The 17800-nt window shown below is 39.1% G+C and overlaps 1 protein-coding gene across 3 annotated transcripts in view; it reads right to left on the reverse strand.

The window, feature by feature from the left end:
* Nucleotides 1–3963: 3963 nt before the first annotated feature.
* Npat (nuclear protein, ataxia-telangiectasia locus) overlaps nucleotides 3964–17800 on the reverse strand; it is a 44940-nt gene continuing 31103 nt past the window's right edge. For all 3 annotated transcript variants that reach the window (XM_005378036.2, XM_013510997.1, XM_013510998.1), the window contains 6 exons: nucleotides 15778–17445; nucleotides 13851–13966; nucleotides 13547–13655; nucleotides 8541–8601; nucleotides 7306–8443; nucleotides 3964–5359 (listed from right to left, as the gene is read on the reverse strand). In XM_005378036.2, the coding sequence (XP_005378093.1) occupies nucleotides 5282–5359; nucleotides 7306–8443; nucleotides 8541–8601; nucleotides 13547–13655; nucleotides 13851–13966; nucleotides 15778–17445 (3170 nt within the window). In that variant the 3' untranslated portion in view covers nucleotides 3964–5281. The remainder of the gene's footprint in view (nucleotides 5360–7305; nucleotides 8444–8540; nucleotides 8602–13546; nucleotides 13656–13850; nucleotides 13967–15777; nucleotides 17446–17800) is intronic.

Genomic DNA, 17800 nt, shown 5'->3' on the forward strand with positions numbered 1-17800 from the left:
CAAAACCATTTATAATTTAAATTTAAAACCAGTTTCATTAAAAGTAAACAAATGTCCAAGTCAAATTTACAGTTTAAAAGGCATTCATTAAAATCACAAAAGGAGTCAGGTGTGGTAGCACACACCTGTAATGCCCGAACTCAGGAAGCTGAGGTAGGAGGACCACCCTGAGTTCGAGCCTACCCTGGGCTACAAAGTGAGTTCAAGGCCAGCCTGGACTATGCAGTGAGACTGTGTTTTAAAAAAACCAAAGACAAAAAATAACACTCCCTCAAAGATCATAAATTATACAATATTAAAATATAATAATAAATCCACGGGCTTAATACAGTTATTTTAAAAAACTGGGGATTGAACCCAGGGTCTTCTCACTGAGCTACATCCCTACCACCTGTTTCAAATTTTGAGCTAAGGTCTCACTAAGTTGCCCAGGCTGGTACTGAACTTGTAGTCCTCCTGCCTTGGATCCCAGCGTACTGAGATCACAGGTATGTGCCACCAGGCCAAGCTTTAATGCAAGTATTTTTGTTTATTTGAGACAGGGTCTCATTATGTAGGTCAGGGTGGCCTTGAACTCACTACGTAGTCCAGGCTGGCCTCAAACTTATGGCGATCTTCCTGCGATCCTCTTGCCTCAGCCTGCCAAGTGCTATGATTACAGGTGTGCGCCACAATGTTCCGGCCCTTAATGCAAGTATTTTAGTTGATGTTATAACAGCACCTAATTAAGTTGAACAGGTATTCCTGAGATAGTCGGGAGAGGCAAAGCGGGGAGAGGGGGAGTGGGGAGGTGTTGAGACAGGGTCTCAAGTTACATAGTTCAGGCTAGCCTTGAATTCACTATGTAGCCCAGGCTGGCCTTAGCCTTACAGCAATCCTGCTTCAGCCTCCCGCTGGGATTATTGGTATGTGCCACCATGCTTGGCTGAGGTAAATTCTTAAAACACTATACACAAAGCTTAGCCTGCAGGGCACCCTGGTTTCTATCCCATATACTACGAAGAAAACAAAAACACTACAAGTAAAAGTCAACATTATACTTAACGTTTTCATTTAAATGAGAAATAAGACCAATCTGTCTACTTTCATCATTATTCACTGTACTCAGTGCTAAGTTAGTATAGTAAGAAACAAATCAGAAAAGTTACTTACAGATATATCCTTAAGTAAAAAAAAAAAGCACTGGAAAATCCATTAGCACTAGTGGAGTTCACTCAGGTCAAAAATAGAAACTCAAATATAACAGATTTCCTGTAGTAATTAAGATAGTCTGTGACAGGCATACCTTTCCAAAAAGTCCAATGGAATGAACAGACTGAAGTCCAAGAAACAAACCCATGTAATACATTTTAACCATTTAAAACAAAGGTAACACAACACTGCGCCCAGGCAAGGACAGCCTTTTTAAATAAGTGGTACTGTGGGGTTAACTGCACAGCCATAAGGAAGATCAATTCCATGCGGATGACCAATCAAACTACAAGATACTAAACAAAAATGTGGTAAAATATTCAGATATTTGATAGCTATCTGATAAAATTTATATCTAGAATATAGAAGCAACACATACATATCATTAAGAAAAAACAAAGACTACCTGGTACGAAAAAGGGCAAAACACATCAGTGGGTAGTCCGCAAACAATAACCAAGTAGCCGATGAACGTAAAATCCACAGTGTGCACTCCGTCAAGCCCTGCTAATCGTTCAGAATGAATGGAACATTCCCTGTACTGCCGAGTGTAAATTAGGGTAATCATCTTAGAAAATGCAAACATCTGATGATGTTTGGGAATAAGCAACACGATGGCCTAGCAACCGCAGTCCTCAGTCTGTAGCCTCCTGAAAGTGCAGCACCTCCCAACAAACACTCGAGAATATTTACAGCTGTTCTATTCGTAAAAGCCCCAAACTGAATTTGTTTATTGTCTTTCAATGGGCTGTGATACACCATAATGCAAATATAAACAGCACTGAGGATGACTGAATTAAACAAAACGTGAGTAATTCTCACAGAGAATATATACCACACGAACCTGTTCATATAAATTAAAAAACACCTAAAATTAGTCTGTGGTACTAGAAGTCAGTACAATGATTACTCCTTGGGTTACTACCACAGAAGGAAGTGTGAAGGATTTCTAGGGTACCACTAATGTTCTAGCCTTGATCTGGATGATTATGTGTTGGGGAAAAAAAAATTCAAGTGTATAAACTTACATTTTGCACACTTTTCTGTTTACATGTTACCCCTGTGTAAATTTCTATTACATACACACAGTAACCGTTAGAGTGGTTATGCAATGAAGCATTCTCCACAGCAACAAAGAAAAAACCCGGTCAGTTTATCAAGAAATTAGACAGCTGGGCGTGGTGGCGCACACCTGTAATCCCAGCACTCGGGAGGCTGAGGCAGGAGGATCACTGTGAGTTCAAGACCAGCCTGGGCTACAAAGTGAGCTCAAGGCCAGCCTGAATGGCATGGGGAGACCCTGTCTCAAAAAGAAACAACAACAACAAAAAAACCCAATAAAAGTCGGGGGCGGGGGGGAGGTAGCTATAAAACTTTTTTGGTACTTACCATATCTCAAACACAAGTGATTCTCAAGTTAATCAGGAATTACAAAAGATGTGAGTATTTAAACAAGAACAATGGATACAAGGCTATGTGAGTTCATTATGACAGCACAGTCTACATACCAAAGTAAACAGTGTGTGTATATATGTATAAATATAATGCAGGTCCAAACTTCCTGAATGTAAACCATGGAGGTTACCTGAGTTTCAAAATTTAGAATAACTTGGACTTTTTTTCTTGTTTTTTTAAGGATGGAAAGGTTATTTAGCTCACAGTTTGTGGAGGTTTCAGTCCATACTCGGCTGACTCCAAGGCAGCGTGGCACATGGCAGAGGGTAACAGTTCATGGCAGCGGAAAACAGCAAAAGCAGTGAGAGCAAAAAAAGAGAAGCAGCCTGGATTTCTACAAAGTAACTCAGCCAGGTGTTGGTGGTACAGCCTACAATCCCAGCACTCGGATCACCCTGAGTTTGAGGCCAGCCTGGGCTACCTAGTGAGTTCAAGACTAGCTAGTCTGAACTACAAACACAGACTCTGCCTAAAAAAACAACCAAAAGAAACCAACAGCAAACAAAATAAACCTCCACAGAAGTATAATAAAGTTAAAACTTGATATATAACTGTAAGAAGGCCTGAGCCTGAAAAACAGCAGCTTGATAAAAACTGAATGCAGATGAGGCAGGGGAACGTAGCTCAGTGGTAGAGGGCTGACTCGGCAGGCACAAGGCTCCTCCTTCAGCCCTCAGTACTGGGATGGGGGAAGAACGCAGAATGTAGAGTAATGTGCGTTTGAAATAACTCGTTATCAGAAGACCAATATCCACTGTCTGTGGTATACTTTAACCCTAAGAGGCGGTCACTGAGCATTTGACAGGTTACCAGGTAATATGCAGGTCGTTTAGACTTTTAGGGCAAAATGTGGATTATGATTTAGCCCTTGACACAAACACTCCAAGTACAACTATCTCTAATGGCTCCTTCCTATTTAAGAATATTAAAGAAATTCTTGTTATATGAATTCTCAGAACTTAACACAAATACTAACTAAATGGGAAGAAAACCTGCACTTTTAAAGTATTATATGTTTCCCTCCTTTTATCTTTAAAATAAAAAAAAAAAGTATTATATGAATTTCTGGAAACAAGTAAGCAAGAATGAACCTGCTGTGAAGTCCGGTCAGTGTTTCTGACCAGGACTGCCAGTAAGGGTAAAAAGTTCTGAAGTTAATGGAAATATTTACTCAGATCTAACTGTAATGCAGTAGCAAGTAAATATTAACTGTATGATATTTAGTCTGAGACCACTGTCACATCATAAAAACTTTTTATAACCCAAAATTTCTGCAGTAGAGTTCAGCAATGAAGAAATGATTTCTACAGTGAAAACTTGTATTAGAATAGGATGGATTTATTGTTTTAAAGACCCAGTACAAAAAATGGTTGAGCAAAGTGACTTTTCAACAAAATATACACCTGTGTAAAAAAAAATCCTAATGTACTCACATTTAAACAGAAAGCACTTAAGCATATTTTAATATCTAGGCACAACTGGTCAGGTATTAATTATAATTTGTTATCATTTAAAAGTTTAAACTGGTTCTTCACTTGACTGCTGTTACGTGAGTTCAATACAGAGAAGGCACCTCTCTCACTCCACTTAAGGGCTTTGAGAGTATCTGTTTAGAACACTTTAAGGGACACACAGACAATGTGCTATATCTAAGTGTGGATACTGTTATTTAACACACCCCATTTTAGGAGAAACTAAAATATAAAACTATGATTTCTCTTTTTACATCTTTTGATGGACATGACTTTCAGGACACCAGAAGATAATCCACACGAACTTTAACTTAAAACACAAGATTTAAATTAAATGTGCATTGATCACTACTACGTGAAGAATTAGTGCAATTCTTTATATCCCTAGTGCTTAGGGGGCAAGTTATATATACTGAGAAATCGCAACTACTTTATAACAATTTTGTATGGCTCAACAGTCTAACCACTTAATGTTCTGTAAAAGGGTTAAAAGGAAAATGAGAACACTCAATAAATGGCTTACAAAATTCTCTTCAAAACAAAGAGAATAAAATGACCTCAAGAAATAATTGTAAAATTTTAGGGATATACTTTTTACTGCAACTACAAGAAAGGGAGGTAAAGTACTGAGTCTACAGGGAAAAAATCCATCAAACTGTTGATTACTACCAGTTGAGGTAGTTATCTTTTTTTGTACTTAGTGGCTATATACTTAAATATCTTTTTAAACAATGGCTGAAAGTAATTTATAAGGCTAAGGAACACTTTCCTTCAAAAGAAATGAGATACTATTCCAGATGAATAAACCTCAATTAAGGATCATAAGTCAAAAAACGCAGTGTAAGAACATTAGGTGATTTAACCTCTATTTTCAAAAAGATTTACACAACATTTACAATATGCAACTGTCAAAGCTGTACAGTTTTTGCAGACTGGCTTTACTTACATTTCTGCGAATTTTTTTTTTTCCAAAATAGAAATATATCAAGTCTATTTACAAACTAGGTTGCTGCTTCATAAACAGCATGATTAGGTATAAAGTGAAACTTTAGTACAATGGAAAGTGCAGGTCATGTCTTCCATTTCTGTCCATATCCCATTCCCCACACCCACAGTTTAAGGGATACAAGTGTTAAACAACCAGCGTCCTGTGTGTGAGACGCTTACTCATCGTAATGTAATGATAACAAAAATTTGTCCACGTCCATTCCCGCCGGAAATGAGCCAGGTAGCTTCTTTTTCTGTGGGGAGAGAAAAGAAGGAAAAATAAACACGGCCAGTTTTCTCAGTAAGACACCTAGAATACAATATTGGGTTCTTCCATGTACTACCAAATTGCCGATTTTTAAAAATCTTTTAGAACTTTAGTTCTATAGAAGTAGAGGTAAGTTTTATAAACCCAAAGTTAATATACAAAGTCTGATCAAAACATACAGTGAATATTAAAATAATATTATAGTAAAAGATCCACTGCCATTAATCTCCCTAAAAGTAACCCCTCTCTTTTTGAGCACACTTATCCCATCTTTTCCACACTTTCTGAAGCAGTTCTGGAAGTCGTCTTTCCTGTCCTTATGAAGTTCGAATACGGTGGAGTCAGTCTATGGTGAATGCTACTGCCAAGTGCCATCCAATGGAAAGCAGGCTTACAAGAACGTTAGTGTGTTTGTGTCCTCAGCCACCTTGGTCACGGGGCCTGGCATGCCGTGACTTCCGGTTTCCCCTCAAAGACGACTATGAAAGTACACATTCTGAACTGACTCAGAACACTCAGGCAGCCCAACAGCACAATTAGATATTCATGAAAGAGAACTTTCCGAAGTGCTACATACAAATGGCAAGAATGATAGGATAAGTATGTCTGAAATGAGAGAGAGTATTCTGAGAGGGATTAATGGCAATGTGTCTTTTCCTTTAATACACTGAAAACAAAAATTTCACCATGTTTTTTGAACACTTTGTATTTTAATGATACTTCAACGTTAGTCTATAGCAAAAAGCATTATACAAATCCAGAGTCTAAGAATGCTAAATGATACAAGATAGAGTAGGCTTGTACAAAGTGACTGTTACTATCAAAACCCCTAAACCTTGGAAAGCTTTATGAATAAATAGTAACAGGCACTTAGCAAATTCCAGACATTAAATATGCCGTAGGTACTTTACATACACTCTATGTAGTTCCCAAGGCCACAGGGAACATATATGGCAGTACCACGTCAACTGATGACGCTAATAATCAGAGAAGCCAGACAGCCCCGGTCAGTCGCAGAGACGGTATGTAGCACATGGAAAATTCAAACCCAGGCCTGCAGGGCAGCACGTCAAGACTTTCCTTGCTACTACACATTTTCAACAATTTCTATTCAATCCACTTACTGAAAATAGCTTTAAAAAACTTTGAAACAAACAGGTTTCATTCATCACTGCTACTGCATTGCCTTCTGATAGACAACCATGTTTAACACCTTAATGGCTATGGAGGAGATGAAAACCTCCAGATCTACTTAAGAGGAGCAAAGTAGCGTTTTACAGAGGCACCTTGGTTGGCGAACTTAATCAGTTCTATGCCTTTGGAAAAGAGACCACGTTTGTATGCGAAAGGTGGCCGCAGTCGTGTTTATCACCCAAGGCAGTTTGCAAAGAAAAACAAAAATTTTCCAAATGCTTCTGTTTGCAAACCAAATTGTTTGGGAACTGAGGCACCATTGAGCTTGCTAATTTTATATAATAGTGGTTTCCCAATCTTTCATGTATTATCTCACTTTCATAAAGTAAAACCTGTGTCCTACCATGACAGAAACATTTATCTTTCCCAAGGAAGATGTTTATGGGTAAATGCCTCGGCAATTGTTTTGTTTTTTTGGTACCGGGAATCGAGCAAGTGTTTTAGAATGCTGTTTCATCTATATGACTTTCTCTCTGAAACAGGGTCTCACTGTGCAGTTTAGCCCAGCCCTAAACTCACAGCACTCACCTTGCCTTAGCCTCTTGAGTGCTGGGATACACAACTTGTAAGTACCTCAAGGACTAAGAAACACTGCCATTACATGCATTTTATCAATCAAAACTCAATATTGTCATCACCATAATATTCAATCAGGTTGTTGCGGCAAAAATGGCTGAATTTTCTGAGTACTGAAGGAAGGAAATGGTGTAGTTCTGAAATTACAACTTTTGAACTTGCCTTAATTTTCTTCTTCTTCATTGGTATTGATGAATTTGCAAGACTTTTACTAGAAGTGCGCGAGTTCCGCTCACGCTCATCTAACTCCTCGATTTTCCTTTTTTTGGTGGTGCTCCTTGAAGACGTTCTAAATTGCTGAGTGTTATCTTTCAGAGGAGTTGCGGAAGTAGTCCTGGAAATGGCTGCTCTGGAGAGAATCATTAACGTGTGGGCGGCCATGCTGACACTATTTTCACTGCCCGTCTCACTGGCAGGGCTGCAGGCAGGCAGGTCTGGGGTGATAGGAGGGATCATTGCTTTGGGTGTGCTACTGTCGTCAGCAAAACGCCTAGTAGAGGGAGCCCTGATGACATCTGCAGCTTCTTCCTTATGTTTTTCCCCGGTTCCTGAGCCAGGTGTCCGGGGAACAGGCAAATCAGCACCATCAGCGAGTCTGCTTACTGGGCTGTGCAACTGCACGTCATGTAGTATTTCTGTGGTGCTCAAAGAGCTGGCAGATTTAGCTTGTTCTTGTTTTAGATCCTTTACCGCTGTACCTACTGAGAGAACATTTTTACTGTTTGAAGATGAAACTTGTTTCTTGGTCAATTCCTGCAGTGAAGATGCTGCTTTCTCATTTCGTAAACTCCCATTTTGCTGCCCAACGGACAATCTTGAAGCGTCTGAACTTTTCTGCCTTTCCATATCACTGCACAATTCATTCTCCTTATTAGCTGTTGCTTTATGGAAGGATTCAAGCACCATTTCTGTTGGTGAAACTTTCTTTTCTGACTGACTTTCTTTTATGGCGGTATGCCGACTAGTAGCACTTTCTGATTTAGATAAAATCTTGGGAATAGGTGTTTTCTCTCTCTCTTTTTTGGTGGCATTCGAAGGGGGTTTTAATGTGGAGCACACAGTGGGTGAGTCAAGATGAGACGATGAAGCTTCGTTCCTTTCTTTGTTTTGGGAAACCACCTTATGGCTTGACCCCGGCGTGTTTGCCATTGAAGGAGAAGTGCTATCAAAACACAGCACACGTCTATGGCTTTCAAATGGTTTGCTAGCTGGAACTATGCTCTCTCCGGAGAAGGAACCTGGGATTTCTTCCATTTTTTTCCCAACTCCTGTGGCCATATTCTTGTCAGAAACTTCAGATCTGGGGGGAAAAAAATGTATGTAGCAACATAAAGAAATCCTTTTGCTTTTAATCTGATCATTCGAATAACCTTCAACAGAAACTACTTGATACTCACCTTTGTGCATGACATCCAACTGAATGACCTGAAGAGTCTGCCAAATTACTGACCTGCTTTCCTGGAATTAAGGATGTAACAGATGACAATATTACACACCATAAGAAAAAGTTTCAATGCACTTCCATATACTGATTGAAAAAGCAGCTTTGTAATATACACAAAACTGCCATTCATGCATTCTACAGAGGAAATCTAGATAGGGAGGCAAATGATTTGTTTCAACTTCAGGCAAATAGAATTTCAGTCTATGCATCTATGAATTACAGTGCTCCACACAGCTCTTCATGCACTCTAGTCATGCACCAGAGGGAATGGTTTTAGGCCTCTTGTGGATACCAACATCTATACATGCTTTTTTGTATTTGTTGCAGCACTAAAAAAAAAAAAAAAAAAAAAAAAAAAATGGCAAATGGCTTATAGGTTGCGAGTTAGATACATATCTCTAGTTTAGGGAACTGAGACAAGAAAAGTCTATACATTTTTAGCAGAGACATAACATTTCTCCCTGAAAGGTTTTTTTTGTTGTTGTTGTTTTATTTTCCCTTGTTTTGAGACAGTCTCAATATGCAGCCCAGACTGGCTTTGAATTCGTGATTCTCCTCCCTCGGCCTCTCAGTGCTAGGATTACAGGTATGGGCGGCCATGCCCGGCTTCCCATGGAGTTTTCTATCTGTGGTAGGTTGCATGTGTGGATGCTGAACATGCTCAAAAAGGGGCCAACAGCACTTAGATCAAGACGGTTATTTGAAGAAAGTGGCATGGTTTTATCTTTTAAAAAATTTGCCCATGTAACTGCCATGTTTGCAAGTCTTAAGTCACTTACATCACATGCCCTTTTTTAAATTTATTTTTACGTTTTAGTTTTTGGGGATAGGATCTTGCTATGTACTTCAGGCTGGTCTTGGACTCACAGTGATCCTCTTGCCGCAACCTTTCAAGTGCTGGGATTACAGGCAGACAGCACCACGCCCAATCACATGCTCTTAGTAGCCATCTTTTTGTTTTTGGTACCAGAAATTGAACTCAAGACCTTGCACTTGCCAGGCAGGCGCTGTGTCGCTGAGCTATATCCCTGGCCCTAATGGTCATCTTTTAAATGGCCATACTTAAGTACTTGGATTTTTTCATATTAATTTCCAGGGTTTACAGGGGAGAGGAGCATGACACAAAAAGTAGAAAGGGTAACAGAGATGAGATCGTGAATAACTTGTGCATTCTGCCGATTTCAGAGACAATCTATAGGGAGATGCACGAATACATTCATGTTTTGGGAAGACCAGTCTGACAACAATGTGAAAGACACAACAGAGAAGAAAGGTAACGGAAAGCAAGAATTCTAGTACGATGGTTCTAAATACTCCAGGTGAGGGAAGATCAGGGTCTTTAACAAAAATGGGCATTCACATGCATATGAAGGTAAAGAACAATCTACAGTAACATTAACCATGGGGGAGGCAGGGGAGGTCAGTGAAGTGGAAAGCTAAGACTTAGATACATACAATTTAAAGATCTTGAGAGTTATATAAAATCCTCCAAGTAAATATCTAGCAGTATCATCTGAGGAAATAGTATCAACCAAGGAAATGAAAGTAAAAATAGAAGAAGTCCAAAGCACACGGCAATATTAGGAGACTGACATAAATAATTTTAGTAGAAAGATGGGACAATACAGTAATGTGGGTAAGGACTAGGAAATAAAGAGGTGTTGGAGAGAAAGGGTTGGCAGGTGGGAGAAACATGAAAGTTTACAACCAGAGAGGAAAGAAGCCAAAAAACTAAAGGATGTAAGAAAAGGATGTCTGCTCCTGAGAGACACACAGGAGCGGATACAATCAAGAGCACAGGTAGCCTGCATAACCTCAGAAAGCTTGAGATAGAATTCTTTTACAAGAGATGAGAAAAGAGAAGAATGATGTTGGAAGTAGAAGAGATACATACTGCACAGGAGTGATCAGAAATGAAATTTACTACTCACAAGCTGAAGATCAAATCACTGGCTAAAAGTGCGAAGGCAGAGATTAGATATACCTGAGATGTACAAATCTCGAACAGTTTGAAAGGGGAATGGGAGAGACAAAGATTTAAAATGTTTGCCAAGTGGCACGTAAGTGAGAAATCAACTTTAAGTGACATGGAATGGTACCACTTTGTTGTCTGTTCTTCCTCTTTCTGGTGCTGGACTGAACCCAAGGCCTCACCCGTGGTAGTCATGTGCTCCGCCATGGAAAACATTTAAGGCAGAGATGTCGGAAAACCACCTCTTACAGTCACCAAGGTCCTGAATGAAAATATGGTGTTACTTTGCATACGGTACCTCCTCTGATTTTACCTTTATCATATACTGGGCACAGTCTCTTCCTAAAATATTTTTGTTCCATTTTTTGTTCGTTTGAAATTACTATGGTATGACTGTGTTTCAGTACTGGCGGGGTAAAGTTTGTTCTCTGTTCTTCTTAGCTAACCATGGGTTTATTCTTACTTATAAACTTAATCAGTTTTCCCAATCCTCACAATATTTCACTTGGGTTTTAAACTGGAATTCTACAGAAATTGTTTTTCAACTGGGAGCCGACATCTTCACAGGGTTAAATCTTCAAGTCATGAACACGGCTCTTTTCTATTTATTTAGGACTTCCTACAGATCCTTTTACAGATTTAAAATTCTTTTTCTAACATTTTTGGTTAGGTTACCTCCTTTGCAGTTTACGATTTTTTTTTTTTTTAGTTTATGATTTTTGTGATCATTGTAAATGATACTTTGTTTTCTATTACATTTAGTAACTTTATTGCTGGCATAGAAATTTTGGTAAATTAGTCATGCCTGGTAACCTTGTTTAATTCTTACCAGTCCTAATCATTTTTCTGTTGAGTCCCTGGGGCTTATTGTGTAAAAATCATGCTACCTGCCATAATAATTTCGTTCCCTTTATTCAAATTTCATACCTATTCTCTCCACAGATATATGGTAATTTGCATATAGTGGAGGTAAGATCGGCTGTCAGTAGGGATAAACAGACTACTTAATAATAATTTATTGGTGCTGGAAATACTGGCTTCCTGTATCTTTACAGGAAGCTGAGAATGAGTATCCTTGTTTTGTTCCCAACTATCAGTGGATCTTTACCAGATAGCCTTTAAGAACTTATCATAAATAGACACTAACTTATACCCATTTATTTTCTTGCGTTAAGTCTATAATGGCATAAAAAACAAGTGTCACAGTGAGAAGACATTTGTGATAAAGTAGCAAAACACAAAATAACACCTCAATAGATAGGAAATTGAACAGAGATGGAGGAAAAGGAGTTGAATTTGCAATTCATAGCAAGGGAAATATTAGTTACCTGTAAGAGATGATTCTGAACCTTACTAGTGATTATAATAATGCAAAATGAAATAAGACACTACGGTTCTATTTCATACTGTCACACTGATAAAAGTTAAATATTACATGGTATTGAGCACAGGCAATGTCATGGGTAAAGACAATAATGAAAGAGTGAATTCTTCTCTATGATTCAAAAAAATCTACTCCTGGGTAAAAAAAGAAAAGAAAATTAAATTTACTCCTGGGTATATGCCCCAAACATACTCATATAGGCCCACAAAGACGCCATCTACAGAAGTGTTCATCATATTATTATAAAAACACCCTAAAAGTCCACTTATAGGTTTATGCAAATGGTGGATTTCCGATGGTCATTAAAAGGAACAAACAAGGTAAGAGAAGGAACAGAAAAATAATGTAGGACTGCTAGAATGAGACAAAGTGTAACAGGGTGCCAGTAAATCAATACACAACTGAAGTCCAAATTAATAGATGGGTAACCTTTAGCATAAAGAAAAACTGAACTGATCATAACATTCAGTGAATTCTCTGTATACCACTGTCTGTAAAACACTTTACTAGTAAAAACAAACATTCACAATGTAATCTGATAAGTGCTGGAGCATAGATAAGAAAGAAAAAGTGGAATACCCACCTCAGCCACTGCTTAAAAATAGCTCCTTAGGATAAAAATAGCTCCTTAGGATAAAAATAGCTCCCTAGGATAAAACTACTTTTACGTTTGAAGGATCAAAAGCGGATCAAGGGTGACAGTTGGATGAGAACAGAGAATTCTGAGAAGAGGAAGTAACATTTGTAGAAGATAAGACAAGACCAAGTATAAGATGGACAGCGGGTGCTGCCGGTGCACAGTCCGTGCTGGCAACTGGTAAGGGCTGAAAATGGAGAGGCTGGCAAGTGTGTATGTTACCCAGCCCGAGGAATTTCAGTTTTACCCTGTGAGCAATGAGTTCCAGGTTTTTACGCAGGGAATCAACACATTCACATTTGTATTTGAGGAGGGAAAAAGGCACAAGTAAGCAGAGACAACAAGAAGGGGGACTAGATTAGGACAACACTGATACAACTTAGTTGAAAAGTATTCGTACTAAGAAATGTGTGTTAAGAGTGACTCCTGGGCTTCTGACATGGCCACTGACTAGGAACAAAAGAAGACAATCTACAGACTGAAGCCATGCTACTCGAAGTGTGCTCTACCAGGAGCACTGGCAGTACATGAGCTTGCTAGAAATATGGAACCTCAGGCCCTAAGCCACTCCGATTAATTTAGCATCTGCATTTTATGTGTAGTATGTGTACATATTAAAATTTGAGATGTATTGCTCTGAAGTCTCATACAAATATACAAGCCATTTACCAAACACTCAAACATTCAGGAAAGAGGGATCATGCTTATCTCAGGAACACCAAAGAAGAAACAAGGTCCCACAGGCAAAAACTAAGAGTCAATAACTAGAAACAACTTTATCAGAAGTGAAACTCTTCAATAATAGAATTGGCTGCCTTGTGACATCTATATTGTAATACTTCAAGCTAAGGTAAGATGATCATTAGTTAGGAATAGTTAAGTATTCAGAAGGAAAACATTCAGGTGTTGCTGAAGATGGATGAACACAGACATAAAGCTGACATCGGTAACGTAAAGAAACGGTACCTATACAAGCCTTGTTTCGCAGCCCCTGAGCCTTCTGAGATTTTGCAGGAATGGGGAACTGAGGGATACTTCTGCTGCACACAGGTGCTGCCAAAGGCATGTGGAGGACCTAGAAGAGAAGACGCCATTCATTACCGTTAGGCAAGCTTCAGCGCACCACTCTTCAAGTAAATTTTTTTTTTTTTTTTTTTGGTTTTTCTCCGGTACCGGGAACCGAACTCACGACCTTGCGCTTGACAGGCAGGTGCTTTGCCGCTGAGCTAAATCCCCAGCCAGTACACCACTCTTAGTTCATGAATCTTACCTGCTGAGGTGGTGCAGGAAAGGTATTTCCACTCTGTCCAACCACAGACACAGGGACCATTCCCACCATTCCCTGAAGTACAGGCTGGACCGGAGAAGCAATTATAATGGCAGAACCTGAAAAACAATTCTCATTAACGTAAGATTTTCTCTCAAATCTTCTGGCATAAAATACTTAGTACTCTAATGAACTCTATGCATTACTTTTCTTTATAATCTACTTTCCTTTTAAAAAATACTCATTAAGAACAGCAGCATAGCCGAGAGAAAGCCAACCTGAATATGAAGGTACTAAGGTATTCAGCCATGCTCAACCATCAGGGCTGAGGGTAAGACTCTTAGCCCTTAGCTAGGAGAATGTATTACAACTCCATCTTGATTCCTGTAGAATAAAGGAACTAATTTGCGTATGAACTCTGTACCAGAAAGGGTCCTAACTGCATGACTGTAGCCAAAGACCCTGTTCATAACCCTGTCTTCTGTCTCAGTGGCACTGGTCCAAAGGGCACAGAACAAGCAAAAATCAGCGAGGAGAAATCAGGGTGGTTACGAGGTCCCTACAAGTCAGCCACAGCCAACTACTATACTTCAGTCCTGTTCTGCAAGTGAACTTTTTTGAATATACTCTTCCTGTTGGGCTGATCTCTTCACTTTTAGGTTCTCTTCCTGCCGTCTCTCAAATACCTGTGCATGTTTACGCTGGTTCCCTTGGCTGTGAGGACTTCTCTTCTCTCCAAACCCTACCTTATTTCTCTAAGCTCTAGTTTAAGCTCCATATTTGTACCAATTCTGACCTCTCGTTTAGCTCCTCAAAACAGCACTTGAAACAGACTCTTCAAGTTTAATACTTGACTGTTAATGTTTAATCAGATTTTTATAAAACCTTTTCATCCATGATTGGCTGGTAGGTAGGTAGGTAGGTATTTACTGAACTGGGAATCCAACTCAGGATCTATCCTATCTTATCTCTTATCTATCTCCTATCTATCTTATCTCATCTATCTAATCTTATCTATCTCATATCTATCTTATCTATCTGGGAATTGAACTCAGGACCTTGCGCTTGCCAGGCAGGCACTGTGCCACTGAGCTATGTCCCTGGCTTAATCAGACTTTAATGTATGCTTGAAACGTGAAAAGGTGGGCAGGGGAAAAGAACAGTAATATAGAAATGCAGATGTAAGCTTCACCTCTGAGGAGCATATGATCAATGACCAATGTAATGGGCATTTTAATCACTGCTATAAAACAGAATGTAATAAAATGCCACAAGATCACCCTCTAAACAAAGGAGTGTAAAGACTGGAATCAATTCCAGAAGAAGTAAAGCAGTGAAAAATTACACATTTTATGGAGGAAGAAATTCAGGTTGTTTTTGAAAGTCTCTCTAAACAGATGACAAAGTCCTTGAAACCTACAGGTACAACAACTATTTTAAGAAATTCTCCCATAACATCTGGGTTTTATTAGGTACGGCTATGTGAAGAATCAAGTCTTTCTTATCCTTTCAGTAGCATAAATAACACGTACGTGAAAAAGAACTATGGAAAAAAAACAAAAATTCAACTATTTAAGCCTATGGCTTAGCAAAGATTTGACTGAATTAATTAGCCAGCACAAGAAGGAAGTGTAATTACAGATTTCAAGTGTACCTTCTCATAAAATATATACACGTTTTTAATCTCCTTGCCAACGGCTTCAACATGCTCCCAACCCCTTTTTCTTCTGCAGCACTGGGGATGGAACTCATGGCCTTGCATATGGTAGGCAGGTACTCAACCATACAGTCATATCCCCCGCTTATCTCCACTTTTTTTTTTGGAGACAGGGTCTCACTATGTAGCTCAGGCTGGCCTCAAACTCAAGATCCTCCTGCCTCAGCCTCCCAAGTGCTTGGATTACAGGTTCAAATATGTTCTTAAAGTTACCTTGTGAAAAGTTCGGTGACACAGCTTGGTTGACAGCAAATACACTGTTTGATCTTGGTGGTGTCTGTAACTTCGGTGGAGGAGCTTGTGCAGTCATAGGTGCAGAATTTCCAGGCAACACCACAACATTAGATTGACTGACAGTTGTTCCCAAGGCTGTTGGATCAGTCACACAGGTAGCAATCAGAATGTTATTTGAGTTGCCAAAAGTTGTGCTTGTGGCTGGCATCAACTGTATGAACCCTCCTTCCTTGGAAACACACGGTGTGACACCGGCTGAGAAAGCAGTGCCGTCTTCACTCTGAGTGTTACTTACTGCAGAGTCCTCAGGTTTGAGTGTTAAAAGGCTCTGTTCCACTGAGGCTGAATCCTCTACTTCGGCAGATACAGCAGAACCCGCAGTTTCTTCTGAAGACAGCCCTTTAACTAATTCTGCATTTTTGGCAGGTGATTTAGCAGGAGAAGATAAAATGATAGTTGGCAAGTTTTCTCCACTGATACTAGACACAGCACTGTTCAGTTCAGTATCCGAGGAAACAAAGGGATCATCACTAATGATAATTTTGAGGGAGACAATACTGGAAGCATCTATCTCTGCAGAGCTGTCACTGGAAGGTTTATCACCAGGATTCCGGGACTCAGAGTGAGAATCTCCCACTGAAGAACACCCCGGTTCTGAAGGAAGAGACTGGCTGTTTTTTAAAGAGTTACCTTCCGGAGGTATCACTGCAATGTCCTCACAGCTGTCAGTTCTACCTAAAGAAAGAAAAATGTTATCTCCTCCTTTTACGGAAGATGAAGGCTCCTGTGAATCCAAAGTAGCTTTGTCAGACTTGTGTGGCTCAGTTTCACTTTCTGCATGACTTAATTCAGTAACTGTGGAATCATTATATGGTTGTTTAACTGAAGAGACTGAATCTTCAAGACGAATTTCTATTTGCTGTTCAGATACATGTAAAGCTGAATTTTCAACAGACACAGGTATTATTTTATTTTGAAGTGAAGAATTCTCCTGGCAACCTGATAGCTCTTGTGACACAAGTGGTAGTACATTATTTATTTCAATTTTATTCTTTTGAATTTCACTAGAATCTGGTAATGTGGAACTATGGAAATTAGTTTTAAGTCTTACCGTATTGTTAAGACTTTCACAAAACTGACTATTTTTAGATGGATTTCCAGTTAGGGGAGTATTTTGAGACAAAAGTTGAGAACTTTTCCCAGAGAGAATTAAGTTTTCATTGTTCACCTCACCACCAAGTGTAACAAACGAAGTTACTGGTAGGTCAGATTGTTCAGGCTGTAACTGAGACTCACTGGCCACATTTGGAGACAAAGAATTCTTTCCAACCTCCATGGCCCTTTCAGTTTCAGGAGGGATCTGACTGGTGTATAATTCAGTACAATGCTGATTACATTCAGCATGAGAATTTCCTCTTTGGTTAAAGTCGTTCAAATTAGGCACAGACTCAAAGGTAATATCAAGGTCACACTTCTGTTCTGTAGGTGCTACTGTTTTAATGGACTTTTTCTGGATGCCACAGTCTATTTGGAAAAAATCTTCCTGGGCTTGCTGTCTAAGCACTTCTTGGTTTCCGCCATCCTTTAAAACATTTAGTGCATCTTCATTTTCATAGGACGGACAAGCAGGCTGACCAGGTTGACCATCTGCAAAATATCAGGATCATGATCAAAAATATCAGTATATTTAGTTTTTGAGCAGTCATCTGTACTATAAAACCTATTTTGTCCATGAAATACAAAGTTTCAGCATAACAGTAAGTAGAAGTCCAACACACTGTATTGCCCATTCTGTGTATGTCATAAATACCCATGACAACTTTTCTAATTACTGATGTCTTTTTAAACAAGTACTCCATTCTTAGTAAACAGATGACATAATGAAGGAAAAAGTATAGAGGTTTAAGAACATATAATATTTACTAATAGGTAAAACAAAAATTGGCTCCAATAAGAGCAGAGTTGTTTCACTACATTAACTTTTCTACTTCCACCCTTTCTA

Source organism: Chinchilla lanigera, unplaced genomic scaffold, assembly GCF_000276665.1.
Source record: "Chinchilla lanigera isolate Chin_1 unplaced genomic scaffold, ChiLan1.0 scaffold00011, whole genome shotgun sequence".
Classification (NCBI taxonomy): domain Eukaryota; kingdom Metazoa; phylum Chordata; class Mammalia; order Rodentia; family Chinchillidae; genus Chinchilla; species Chinchilla lanigera.